Genomic DNA, 14,255 nt, shown 5'->3' with positions numbered 1-14,255 from the left:
TGTCATTAAGTATATATTGCCCCTCACTATTCCTTCTGCCAAAATGCATCACCTCACACTTGTCAATATTAAATTCTATCTGCCACCTCTCTGCCCATTCTGCTAGCCTATCTATGTCCTGTTGCAGATAGTTGATATCATCCTCACTGTTTGCCTCACCTCCAAGTTTGATATCATCAGCAAATTTTGAAATTCTACTTGTATTCCAAGATCAAAGTTGTTTTATATTACATTTCTCACTTGTGCCAGTTCGCATATTACTAATTTCTAACATGATGAAAGGTCACTGACCTGAAACGTTAACTCTGTTTTTCCACAGATGCTGCCAGACCTGCTGAGTATTTCCAGCACTTTCTGTTTTGATTTAAGATTTCCAGCATCCGCAGTATTTTGCTTTTCTTTCTGTGTGTTAATTGCTGTTGAAGAATTGGTCACTACCCGTCTGTACCTCCTATTCCCCCCCATACCCATGTTGTACCCACACTGTACCTCCTGTTTCCCCTTAACCACATTGTACCCCATAAACGCACTGTTCCCCCTGTAACTGCGTTGTATCCCTGTACCCATACTGTACTCCTGTATCTGCTCTGTGATGCTCGTATCCCCCACCACTGTCCCCACACTGCACTCCTTTAATCACACTGCACCCGCTGTACCCATATGGTAACCCTGTACCCTCACTGTACTCTCTTTATAGAACATAGAACATTAGAACCTCGATGTTGCGCCGACCTGTGAAACCATCTGACCTACACTATTCCATTTTCATCCATATGTCTATCCAATGGCCACTTAAATGCCCTTAAAGTTGGCGAGTCTACTACTGCTGCAGGCAGGGCGTTCCACGCCCCTACTACTCTCTGTGTAAAGAAACTACCTCTGACATCTGTCCTATATCTATCACCCCTCAACTTAAAGCTATGTCCCCTCGTGTTTGCCATCACCATCCGAGGAAAAAGACTCTCACTATCCACCCTATCTAACCCTCTGGTTATCTGCGCAGTACCCATTTTGTACCCCCAATCCCGCACTGTGATCCCCCCACATCCAATCTGTAACCCCTGAAACCGCGTACTCATGCTGTACCTCGTACCCACACTGTACCTCCTGTATTCGTGCTGTACTTGTGCTGCACCCCCCCACTCCATGCTGTAACAGCCCCAACCTGTGTTCTACCCCCTGTATCCACACTGTACCCTGAGAACCCCAGTGAGAGAGAGTATCTGTCTGTATGAGATGGAATAAGACTGTGTTTGGAAAGTCAAGGTAGGAGATCCTGCGGGGAGCAGGGTGGTGCGGGTGGGAGCTGGAGGAGGGGGGGTGCTGGGGAAATGGGGGGCATGTTCTGGGTGTTGGGAGTATTTGGTGCTGGGAGCAGGGGGCGTGGAGGGTACTGGGTGTGAGGAGAGTTGGGTGCAGGGTGTTTTGTGTGTGGGGAGGAGGAGGTGGGGGTGGGTATGGGGGCTATTGGGTGCAGGGGGTATTGTGTGCGGGGGGTAATTGTGTGGGGAGAGTCATGGGTGTGGGGGAGTCATGGGTGGGGGTATTGGGGAGTGGGGGTATTGAGTGGGGGGTATTGGGTGGTGGGGTATTGGGGAGTGGGGGTATTGGTGAGGGTGTATTGGGGGGTGAGGGTGTTAGGTGTGGGGTATTGGGCGGGAGGGTTATTGGGTGAGGGGGGCATTGGTGAGGGATAGTGGGTGGGGTGTATTGGGTGGGGGTGTATTGGGTGAGGGGGTATTGGGTGAGGGGGTATTGGGTGGGGGGGTACTGGGTGCGGGGGGCATTGGGTGCAGGGGTATTGGGGCAAGGGGTATTGGGGCGAGGGGTATTGGGCTGGGGGTATTGGGGCGAGGGGTATTGGGTGCGGGGGGTATTGGGTGCGGGGGGGTATTGAGTGGGGGTTATTGGGGGTGGGGGATAGTGGGTGGGGGGTATTGGGGCGAGGGGTATTGGGTGCAGGGGATATTGGGTGAGGTGTATTGGGGCGAGGGGTATTGGGTGCAGGGGTTATTGGGTGGGGGTTATTGGGTGTGGGGGTTATTGGGGCGAGGGGTATTGGTGCGGGGGGTATTGGGGCAAGGGGTATTGGGTGCGGGGGGGTATTGGGTGAGCGTTATTGGGTGCGGGGGTATTGGGTGCGGGGGGTATTGGGTGGGGTTATTGGGTGCGGGGGGTATTGGGTGGGGGTTATTGGGTGCGGGTGGTATTGGGTGCGGGGGGTATTGGGTGGGGGTTATTGGGTGCGGGGGGTATTGGGTGGGGGGGTATTGGGTGGGGGTTATTGGGGGCGGGAGCATTGGGTGGGGATATTGGGTCAGTGTAGTCTTGCGCTCACCCAGATGTCCCTCTTATTGCCACAGGTGCCTCCAGAATTACATTCCCCCCCAGAGCCTGACCCTCTCCTGCCCCGTCTGCCGTCAGACCTCGATCCTGCCCGAGAAAGGAGTCGCTGCTCTTCAGAACAACTTCTTCATCACCAACCTCATGGAGGTTCTACAGCGAGATGCAGCCTGCAGCCGAGAGCAGGCGTCTATGAAGGAGACGGTCAGCGCTGTGTCTGGACAATGCCTGTCCTGCCCCAACCACGAAGGGAAGGTCAGTGGCACGAATGGCTGTTCGAACGGGACAAGGGTCAGTGGGTGGGGGTCAGACTCTGGAGTCATGGCTCCTGAGGGGACATCAGTGATTAGAACCAATCCCATAGCAGCACAGACTCAACCCCCTCTCTATGTCCCACCCCTTCTGGCACAGACCCCGCCCCTTCTGGCACAGACCCCACCCCTTCCTGCACAGACCCCGCCCATCTTGCACAGACTCCAGCCCCCACTCCCGGCACAGACCTCAGCCCCCACTCCCGGCACAGACCTCAGCCCCCACTCCCGGCACAGACCTCAGCCCCCACTCCTGGCACAGACCTCAGCCCCCACTCCTGGCACAGACCCCCGCCCCCCACTCCTGGCACAGACCCCGCCCCTCCTGGCACAGACCCCGCCCCTCCTGGCACAGACCCCGCCCCTCCTGGCACAGACCACGCCTCCTCCTGGCACAGACCCCTCCCCCTCCCGGCATAGACCCCACCCCCTCCCGGCACAGACACGCCGCCTCCCTGCACAGACCCCACCCCTTTCTGCACAGACCCCGCCCCCTCCCTGCACAGACCCTGCTCCCTCCCCGCACAAAGCCCACCCCGCACAAATCTTGCCCCCTCCCCGCTCAGATCCCGCCCGTTGCCTGTACAAGACCCCTCCATCTTCTAGAACAGTCTCTGCCACCCCTCAGCAGTCCCATCAACAATACAGCACCAGAGATTATGTTTCCTGAAAGTTTGGCCAGGAGCAGTGTGCTGTGAACGCACGCACAGCAAGATCCCATTAACAAGCACTGGTCCCATCTGCCTGTTACATGGGAGGTTTCTCACTCAGTGAGTCAGGCATTGAGCAGAATGATCAGAAAAGGTCCAACAGGTTCCACAATCACTGTCAGTGGACTGGAGAGAGCTCCCATAACCCTTTGCCTGGCACTTGGTCTTGTCTTCTCCCCTCTCTGTTCCCCTTTCTCTCCCCACTCTCTCTCTCTACCCCTGTCCTCCCCCCCCCACTCTCCCTCCCCGCACTCTCCCTCCCCCCTCTCTCCCTCCCCCCACTCTCCATCCCCCCTTTCTCCCTCCCCCCACTCTCCATCTCCCCTCTCTCTTTCTCTCCCTCCTTTCTCTCTCTCCCTCTTGCCCTCCCCATTTCTCTCTCCTCTCTTTCTCCCTTCCGCTCTTTCTCTCCGTCTATCTTTCTCTCCCTCCCCTTTCTCCCTCCCCCTTTCTCCCTCCCCCTTTCTCCCTCCCCCTTTCTCCCTCCCCCTTTCTCCCTCCCCCTTTCTCTCCCCCCTCTTTCTCTCACTCCTTTCTCTCTCTCCCTCTTGCCCTCCCCATTTCTCTCCCCTTTCTCCCTTCCGCTCTTTCTCTCCGTCTATCTTTCTCTCTCCGTCTCTCTCTCCCTCTCTCTCTCTCTCCCGCCTCTCACCCCTTCTCTCTGGCCCCCTATCCTCTCTCCCCCTCTCTCTCCCCCACTCTTCCCCCTCTTACCCCCTCTCTCTCCCTCTCCTCTTCCCCCTCTTCCCCCTCTCTCTCCCTCTCCTCCTCCCTCTCCCCCTCCCCACCCTTTCCCTCTTCTATCTCCCCCCTCCCCCTTTCTCTCCATCTCTCTCCCTCTCCCCCCTCTCCTCTTTCTCTGCCCCCCTGTCTCCCTCCCCCTCTCTCCCTCCCCCTCTCTCCCTCCCCCCTCTCTCCCTCCCCTTCCTCTATTCCACATCCTCTATACTTCCCCTCTCTCCCCACTCTCTCTTCCCACTCTCTTTCCCCCTCCCCTCTCTCCCCCATCTTTCCCCCCTTTCTCCCCCATCTTTCCCCCCTCTCTCCCCATTCTTGTCCCCCCTCTCTCCCCATTCTTGTCCCCCCTCTCTCCCCATCATGTCGCCCCTCTTTCCCCATCATGTCCCCCCTCTCTCCCCATCATGTCCCCCCTCTCTCCCCATCATGTCCCCCCTCTCTCCCCATCTTTTCCCCCTCTCTCCCCATCTTTTCCCCCTCTCTCCCCCCCTCACCCCCATCTTCCCCCCTCTCCCCCATCTTCCCCCCCTCTCCCCCATCTTCCCCCCCTCTCCCCCATCTCACCCCCTCTCTCCCCCATCTCACCCCCTCTCTCCCCCATCTCACCCCCCTCTCTCCCCCATCTCACCCTCTCTCCCCATCTCACCCTCTCTCCCCATCTCACCCGCTCTCCCCCATCTTTCCCCCCTCTCTCCACCCATCTTTTACCCCTCTCTCCCCCCATTCCCCCCCTCTCCCCCACATCTTTTCCCCGCTCTCTCCTCCACATCTTTTCCCCACTCTCTCCTCCACATCTTTCCCCCCTCTCTCCCCCTCCCCTCTTCCCTCTCCTCCTCTCCCTCCCTCTCTTCCCTCTCTGTTCCCCCCAACCCCGCCTTTTTCACTCCCCCCTCTCTCTCCCCCTCTCTCCCTCCCTCTCTCCCTCCCCCTCTCTCCCTCCCCCTCTCCCTCCCCCTTCTCCCTCCCCCTTCTCCCTCCCCCCCTTCTCCCTCCCCCCTTCTCCCTCCCCCCTTCTCCCTCCCCCCTTCTCCCTCCCCTTCTCTTCCTCCCTCTCTCTCTCCCTCTCTGCTCCTTTCTCCCGCCTTCACCCCCCCTCTTTCCCACCTCTCTCCCCCACTCTCTACCTCCTCACTTTTCCCCTCTCTCTCCATCTCTCTCTCTCCCCACCTCTGCCACACCCATCTCTCCCCCTTTCTCACCCACCTCTCTACCCCCATCCTCTCACCATCCCTCACTACTCCCGATCTCTCTACCCTCTCTACCCCCCTCTTTTCTCCCCCTTCCCTTCCCCCTCCCTCCCTCCTTTCTCCCCCCACTCTCTCACACTCCCACACTCTCACTCTCTCTCCCCCCCCACTCTCACTCTCTCTCCCCCCACTCTCTCTCCCCCCACTCTCTCTCCCCCCACTCTCTCTCCCCCCACTCTCTCTCCCCCCACTCTCTCTCCCCCCACTCTCTCTCCCCCCACTCTCTCACACTCCCACACTCTCACTCTCTCTCTCCCCACTCTCTCACTCTCTCTTCCCCACTCTCTCACTCTCTCTCACCCCACTCTCTCTGCCCCCACTTTCTCTCCCCCCACTCTCTCACACTCCCAAACTCTCACTCTCTCTCCCCCGACATTCTCTCTCTCCCCCCACACTCTCACTCTCTCTCCCCCCACACTCTCACTCTCTCTCCCCCACTCTCCAACTCTCTCTCCCCCCACTCTCTCTCCCCCCACTCTCTCTCCCCCCACTCTCTCTCCCCCCACTCTCTCACTCTCTCTCCCCCCACTCTCTCACTCTCTCTCCCCCCACTCTCTCCCCCCACTCTCTCACTCTCTCCCCCCACTTTCTCTGCCCCCACTCTCTCTCCCCCCACTCTCTCACTCTCTCTCCCCCCACTCTCTCACTCTCTCTCCCCCCACTCTCTCACTCTCTCTCACCCCACTCTCTCACTCTCTCTCCCCCCAATCTCTCACTCTCTCTCCCCCCACTCTCTCACTCTCTCTCCCCCCAATCTCTCACTCTCTCTCCCCCCACTCTCTCACTCTCTCTCCCCCCACTCTCTCTGCCCCGACTCTCTCTCCCCCCACTCTCTCACACTCCCACACTCTCACTCTCTCACTCTCTCTCCCCCCACTCTCTCACTCTCTCTCCCCCCACTCTCTCACTCTCTCCCCCCACTTTCTCTGCCCCCACTCTCTCTCCCCCCACTCTCTCACTCTCTCTCCCCCCACTCTCTCACTCTCTCTCCCCCCACTCTCTCACTCTCTCTCACCCCACTCTCTCACTCTCTCTCCCCCCAATCTCTCACTCTCTCTCCCCCCACTCTCTCACTCTCTCTCCCCCCAATCTCTCACTCTCTCTCCCCCCAATCTCTCACTCTCTCTCCCCCCACTCTCTCTGCCCCGACTCTCTCTCCCCCCACTCTCTCACACTCCCACACTCTCACTCTCTCTCCCCCTACATTCTCACTCTCTCTTTCCCCACACTCTCACTCTCTCTCGCCCCATTTCTCTCCCCCACTCTCTCACACTCCCACACTCTCACTCTCTCTCCCCCCACACTCTCACTCTCTCTCCCCCCACTCTCTCACTCTCTCTCCCCCCACTCTCTCACACTCCCACACTCTCACTCTCTCTCCCCCCACACTCTCACTCTCTCTCCCCCAACTTCTCTCCCCCCCACTTTCTCACTCTCTCTCCCCCCACTTCTCTCCCCCCACTCTCTCACACTCCCACACTCTCACTCTCTCTCCCCCGACATTCTCACTCTCTCTCCCCCCACACTCTCACTCTCTCTCCCCCCACACTCTCACTCTCTCTCCCCCCACTCTCTCACTCTCTCCCCCCCCACTCTCTCTCCCCCCACTCTCTCACACTCCCACACTCTCACTTTCTCTCTCCCCACTCTCTCACTCTCTCTCCCCCCACTCTCTCTCCCCCCACTCTCTTTCCCCCCCTCTCTCTCTCCCCGCCTTTATAATATTACTATTTCCTTTGATATGTCATGTAGGATTCTCAGTAATATCCACAGAAAATGTGGGTTTTCATTCTAACAACTGGAACAAAAATATATATGGTTACTACACGTGCCACATCTAAACAAATCTCAGTGTCAGGCTACAACTCCCTGGTCTGTGTGACATGACAACACTTCCTCCAGTGACCTTCATTTACAGCCTCTTAAAGTGGTCCTCTCTTAAGGTGGTCCCACAACATCCCCCTTTCCAAAGAAAAAAACATATGTACAATATACAGTGATGTTGCAGTTCAGACTAACTAGATGCGATTAAAATAAATGGGGCTGAAGGTTGATAAGTCCCCAGGACCTGATATTCTACATCCCAGAGTGTTGAAAGAGCTAGCTATGGAGATTGTGGATGCATTGGTGATAATCTTCCAAAATTCTATAGATTCTGGAGCAGTTCCTGCAAATTGGAAGTTCGCTAATGTCATTCCACTATTTAAGAAGGGAGGGAGAGAGAAAACAGGGAACTACAGACCTGTTAGTCTTACATCAATCATTGGGAAAATGTTAGAATCTATTCTAAAGGATGTGATAAATGGACACTTGGATAATAATGATCTGATTGGGGATAGTCAACATGGATTTATGAATGGGAAATCATGTTTGACGAACCTGTTGTAGTTTTTTGAGGATGTTACTGACAGAATTGATAAAGAGGAGTCGATGGACGTGGTATACTTGGACTGTCAGAAGGCTTTTGATAAAGTCCCCCACGGGAGGTTGGTTAGCAAAATTAAAGCACATGGGATAGGAGGTAATATACTGGCATGGATTAAGGATTGGTTAACAGGCAGAAAACAGAGAGTAGGAATAAATGGGTCATTCTCACGTTGGCAGGCTGTGACTAGTGGGGTACCGCAGGGATCAGTACTTGGGCCACAGCTGTCCACAATATATATCAATGATTTGGATTTGGGAACCAAATGTAATATTTCCAAGTTGGCAGATGACACAAAACTAGGTGGGAATGTGTGTTGTGAGGAAGATGCAAAGCGGCTTCAAGGGGATTTGGACAGACTTAGTGAGTGGGCAAGAACATGGCAGATGGAATATAATGTGGAAAAATGTGAGGTTATGCACTTTGGTCAAAGGAATAGATGTGTAGAGTATTTCTTAAATGGTAAGAGATTAGAAAGTGTAGATATACAAAGTGACCTGGGTGTCCTCATCAATAAGTCACTGAAAACTAACATGCAGGTGCAGCAAGCAATTAGGAAGGCTAATGGTATGTTAGCCTTTATCACAAGAGGATTTGAGTACAGGAGTAGTGAAGTCTTGCCTCAGTTGTATAGAACCTTGGTTAGATCACACTGGGAGTACTGTGTGCAGTTTTGGTCCCCTTACCTTAGGAAGGATATTATTGCCATAGAGGGAGTGCAACGAAGGTTCACCAGACTTGTTCCTGGGATGGTGGGACTGTCCTATGAAGAGAGATTGGGGAAACTGGGCCTGTATTCTCTAGAGTTTCGAAGAATGAGAGGTGATCTCATTGAAACCTACAAAATACTTAAAGGGATTGACAAGCATGCAGCTAAGATGTTTCCCCCGGTTGGGGAGTCTAGAATCAAGGGATATAATTTCAAAATAAGGGGGAAGCCACTTAGGACAGAGATGAGGAGAAATTTCTTTATTCAGAGGGTTGTGAATCTTTGGAATTCTCTACCCCAGAGGGCTGTGGAAGCTCAGTCATTGAGTATGTTTAAAGCAGAGATTGACAGATTTCTAAATACAAATGATATAAGGGGATATGAGGATAGTGTGGGAAAAAAGCATTGAAGTGGATGATCAGCCATGATCATATTGAATGGCAGAGCAGGCTCAATGGGCTGAATGGCCTACTCCTCCTATGTTCCTATTCCCATTTCTTTAAATACATGCCCTTCAGTATACGGATGGACAGAATCTTGCACTTGCTCTGGTGTCGAATTTTACTCTGAGCTTATACTTGCCATTCTTCTGTGGAAATATAATTCCAGTCGTGGTGAATGCCTCAGATTGCATTGATGTTGATCTAAATTATGTGAAATTCTGACTCGCTGTTCGCACATTCTTCATCCATGTCCTCCTGACAATCTATCTCTCTGTTGACCTGATGTACCTGCTTGGGTTTTTGTTGTGTGTCGGTATACCTTTTGTTGTGTTTACCATCCTGTCTTGCAGACGTTCTCTCTGCATGGGATCTGCCACCATTCCTGTGCGCAGTATCTGGGCTCGACCTTGTGCACTGCCTTACTCAATGTCCTCGCATGCCACAAGTTTTGCACTGGTGCCGGTACACTGGGCAACTGCCAATTGGGTGAGTCAGGCCTCATTTGCCACAAGGCTTAGCAGCCTTCTGAGCCTTGGTTACCAATTGTTGTAGCCACCTCCCAACGCTTGTAACTGTTGATGTCCAACTTCAAATTTCCTTCCCACATTGCATCGTGCATTTATGATGTGACCTTTCTTCTTCTCAAGCAGCTCTTTTTCAAAGGTTTCTAGTCGGGTAGATGCAATGACTAGTTCCATAATCTGTTTCGACAATTCAATATCTGCAAAGTCTTGAGCTTTGTCTCGGCACCTTGAAACAAACTGGTCAATGGACTCAACTTGCCTTTGCTGGTAGGTCATGAGCTGAGGCCTGTGTACACAGAAATTGACCTTCACTTTGAGTTGCTCCTCCAGGAATATCCATATCTTGCTTGGGTATTTCTGATCCTCAGCAGACAATTCATTGGTATAGATAAGATTAGATTAGAGATACAGCACTGAAACAGGCCCTTCGGCCCACCGAGTCTGTGCCGACCATCAACCACCCATTTATACTAATCCTACACTAATCCCATATTCCTACCAAACATCCCCACCTGTCCCTATATTGCCCTACCACCTACCTATACTAGTGACAATTTATAATGGCCAATTTACCTATCAACCTGCAAGTCTTTTGGCTTGTGGGAGGAAACCGGAGCACCCGGAGAAAACCCACGCAGACACAGGGAGAACTTGCAAACTCCACACAGGCAGTACCCGGAATATGGTATGGCTTGTGTAGTAGCTGTACATGTTCCAGTTAAGTTATGATCAAAACCCACATATTCTTTGGATACTACTTGCAGACTTGTGAATCTTACGAAAGTTCACATATCAAAGGAACAAGTATTATTACATGGTGGCAACATTTGATTTTTTCTGAAGAGCACACCAACAAAGAAAAGCTAACTACTTACATGGAGTTGCTGAAGAGTCTGGCCGAGAGCAGGTGGCAGGAGACCCCAAAACAGTGCAGTAAGCTAGGACTGCAGACAGGCTCCCGGGAGGTGTTGGAATTCTGTGAGGACAGTAGGCAATTTCCCAGGAGATTGGAGCTTTCAACTAATCTGGCAGTGGGTTGAAAAATTTGAAAAATATTTGTACAGCCATAGCTGCTTTAGTTTTCCTAGTTGTTTTGCTTCATGGCTGGGACCTAAATGAAAAGTGTAGGAAGTGCTCAACAGCACTAATGGAGGTCCAGCACAAAGTGAAAGGCTGGCTGTGGCAGCTGCTAGTACTACAGACTTCAGCCCTTTGCAAAACAAATACTGCTCTCAGTTTTTAAAAAAATCGAACCAGCCTGTGAAAACAAAGAAAACTGCTTTCCCAGTTTAAAAATAACCAAGCTGTGTAAACAAAGAAAGCAGCCATCATCTCTCACTCTTAAAAGGGACAGGCAAAAACGAACCTGTCTAAAAATGAAAACAGGATCATCCAGAAAATGGCTATCAGATATCTAGTTATGGCTTGGAAGGCGTTGGACATAGCATCTGAATTTAAACTATTTTGCCAGTGGATGGAACTGTGTTTTCTGGATCCAGAATTGAATGAACCAGAGAAACAAGCTATAAAAAAGATTGCACTGGGCAACCATACTCTGTTGGACCACCTTCCCAAGGGAAATTAGGGACGGACTATAAAAGCTGGCCTGGCCAGCGATACGCACATCCCATGAAAGAATTTAAAAAAACTACATCCATGACACCCTGGTAATTTTTTGGGGGGGATTTGGGCGTCGCTGGCTAGGCCAGCATTTATTGCCCATCCCTAATTGCCGATGAGAAGGTGGTGGTGAGCTGCCTTCTTGAACCGCTGCAGTCCATTTGGGGTAGGTACACCAACAGTGCTGTTAGGAAGGGAGTTTCAGGAATTTGACCCAGTGACAGTGAAGGAACGGCGATATAGTTCCAAGTCAGGATGGTGTGTGACTTGGAGGGGAACTTGCAGGTGGTGATGTTCCCATGCATCTGCTGCCATTGTCCTTCTAGTTGGTAGAGGTCGCAGGTTTGGAAGGTGCTGTCTAAGGAGCCTTGGTGTGTTGCTGCAGTGCATCTTGTAGATGGTACACACGGCTGCCACTGTGCGTTGGTGGTGGAGGGAGTGAATGTTTGTAGATGAGGTGCCAATCAAGCGGGCTGCTTTGTCCTGGATGATGCCAGGCTTCTTGAGTGTTGTTGGAGCTGCAGCCATCCAGGCAAGTGGAGAGTATTCCATCACACTCCTGACTTGTACCTTGTAGATGGTGGACAGGCTTTGGGGAGTCAGGAGGGGAGTTACTTGCTGCAGGATTCCTAGCCTCTGACCTGCTCTTGTAGCCACAGTATTTATATAGCTACTCCAATTCAGTTTCTGGTCAATGGTAAGCCCCCAGGATGTTGATAGTGGGGGATTCAGCGATGGTAATGCCATTGAATGTTAAAGGGAGATGGTTAGATTCTCTCTTGTTGGAGATGGTCATTGCCTGGCACTTGTGTGGAGTGAATGTTACTTGCCACTTATCAGCCCAAGTCTGGATATTGTCCAGGTCTTGCTGCATTTCTACACGGACTGCTTCAGTATCTGAGAAGTTGCGAATGGTGCTGAACATTGTGCAATCATCAGCGAACATCCCCACTTCTGAACTTATGATTGAAGGAAGGTCATTGATGAAGCAGCTGAAGATGGTTGGGCCTAGGACACCCTGAGGATCTCCTGCAGTGATGTCCTGGAGCTCAGATGATTGACCTCCAACAACCACAACCATCTTCCTTTGCGTTAGTTATGACTCCAGCCAGCGGAGGGTTTTCCCCCTGATTCCCTTTGACCTCAGTTTTGCGAGGGCTCCTTGATGCCATACTCAGTCAAATGCTGTCTTGATGTCAAGGGCAGTCACTCTCACCTCAAATCTTGAGTTCAGCTCTTTTGTCCATAATTTGAACCAAGGCTGTAATGAGGTCAGGAGCTGAGTGGCCCTGGCGGAACCCAAACTGAGCGTCACTGAGCAGGTTATTGCTGAGCAAGTGCCGCTTGATAGCACTGTTGATGACACCTTCCATCACTTTACTGATGATTGAGAGTAGGCTGATGGGGCGGTAATCGGCCGGGTTGGACTTGTCCTGCGTTTTGTGTACAGGACATACCTGGGCAATTTTCCACATTGCAGTGTAGATGCCAGTGTTGTAGCTGTACTGGGACAGCTTGGTTAGGGGTTCGGCAAGTTCTGGAGCACAGGTCTTCAGAACTATTGCTGGAATATTGTCAAGGCCCATAGCTTTTGCAGTATCCAGTGACTTCAGTCGTTTCTTGATATCACGAGGAGTGAATCGAATTGGCTGAAGACTGGCATCTGTGATGCTGGGGACTTCAGGAGGAGGCCGAGATGGATCATAGAACCATAGAAAAATTACAGCACAGAAGGAGGCCATTCATCCCGTCATGTCCGTGCTGGCCAAGGAAACTAGCTGTCCAATCTAATCCCACTTTCCAGTACCTGGTCCGTAGCTTTGCATGTGACAGCATTTCAGGTGCATGTCCAGGTACCTTTTAAATGAGTTGAGGGTTTCTGCCTCCACCATTGATCCTAGCAGTGAATTCCAGACACCCACCATCCTCTGGGTGAAAATGATTTTCCTCATGTCCCCTCTAATCTTTCTACCAATCACCTTAAATCTGTGCCCCCTGATAACTGACCTCTCCACCAGGGGAAACAGGTCCTTCCTGTCTACTCTAACTAGGCCGCTAATAATTTTGTACACCTCAATTCAGTCACCCCTCAGCCTCCTCTGTTCTAAGGGAAACAACCCTAGCCGATCCAATCTTTCCTCATAGCTGCAACTTTCAAACCCTGGAACATTCTTGTAAATCTCCTCTGCACTCTCTCCAGAGCAATTATGTGGTGTCCAGAACTGTACACAATACTCCGGCTGTGGCCTAACCAGCATTTTATCCAGTTCCTGCATTGCATCCCTGCTTTTGTATTCTATACCTCGGACAATAAAGGAAAGCATTCCATATGCCTTCTTCATCACTCTATCTACCTGCCCTGCCACCTTCAGGGACCTGTGGACATTCACTCCAACGTCTCTCACTTCTTCTACCCCTCTCAATATCCTCCTGTTTATTGTGTATTCCCTCACTTTATTTGCCCTCCCCAAATGCATTACTTCACACTTCTCCGCATTGAATTCCATTTGCCACTTTTCTGCCCACTCAACCAAACCATTGATATCATTCTGGAGTCTGCAGCTGTCCTCTTCACTATCAGCTACAGAGAGTACATCAACATCTGCACGTTTCCCAATCATGCCTCCCACATTTATGTCCAAATTATTAATATATACCACAAACAGCAAGGGACCCAACACTGAGCTCTGTGGAACGCCACTGGAAGCTGCATTCCATTCACAAAAACATCCAACGACCACTACCCTTTGTTTCCTGTCACTGATCCAATTCTGGATCCAACCTGCCACATTCCCCTGTATCCCATGGGCTTTCATTTTACTGACCAGTCTGCCATGCGGGACCTTGTCAAATACCTTACTAAAATCCATGTGGACCACATCCACTGCACTACCCTCATCAATCCTTCTTGTTACTTCCTCAAAAAACTCAATCAAGTTAGTAAGACATGATCTTCCCTTAACAAATCCATGTTGACTACCCCTGATTAATCCGTGCCTTTCTAAGTGGTAGTTTATCCCGTCCCTCAGAATTGATTCTAATAATTTACCCACCACCGAGGTCAGACTGACCGGCCTATAATTATTTGACCTATCCCTCACACCCTTTTTAAACAATGGTACAATGTTCACAAACCTCCAGTTGTCTGGCACCTCATCCACTCGGCACTTCTGGCTGATGATTGT

General features: G+C 51.7%; 1 protein-coding gene across 5 annotated transcripts in view; it reads left to right on the top strand.

The window, feature by feature from the left end:
* Positions 1–14,255, top strand: part of LOC137370901 (tripartite motif-containing protein 2-like) — a 134,573-nt gene that overhangs the window by 40,921 nt on the left and 79,397 nt on the right. For 3 of the 5 annotated variants that reach the window (XM_068032754.1, XM_068032753.1, XM_068032752.1), the window contains exon 2: positions 2,364–2,598. The exons of 1 other annotated variant lie outside the window; for it this stretch is intronic. In XM_068032754.1, coding sequence (XP_067888855.1) covers positions 2,488–2,598 — 111 coding nt within the window. In that variant the 5' untranslated portion in view covers positions 2,364–2,487. Of the gene's footprint in view, positions 1–2,363; positions 2,599–9,298; positions 9,413–14,255 lie in introns of those variants that run through there. One more of the 5 variants, XM_068032755.1, reaches the window with a different exon arrangement.

This window comes from Heterodontus francisci, chromosome 6 (assembly GCF_036365525.1).
Source record: "Heterodontus francisci isolate sHetFra1 chromosome 6, sHetFra1.hap1, whole genome shotgun sequence".
NCBI classification, from domain to species: domain Eukaryota; kingdom Metazoa; phylum Chordata; class Chondrichthyes; order Heterodontiformes; family Heterodontidae; genus Heterodontus; species Heterodontus francisci.
This window is presented reverse-complemented; position numbering and strand designations above follow the sequence as displayed.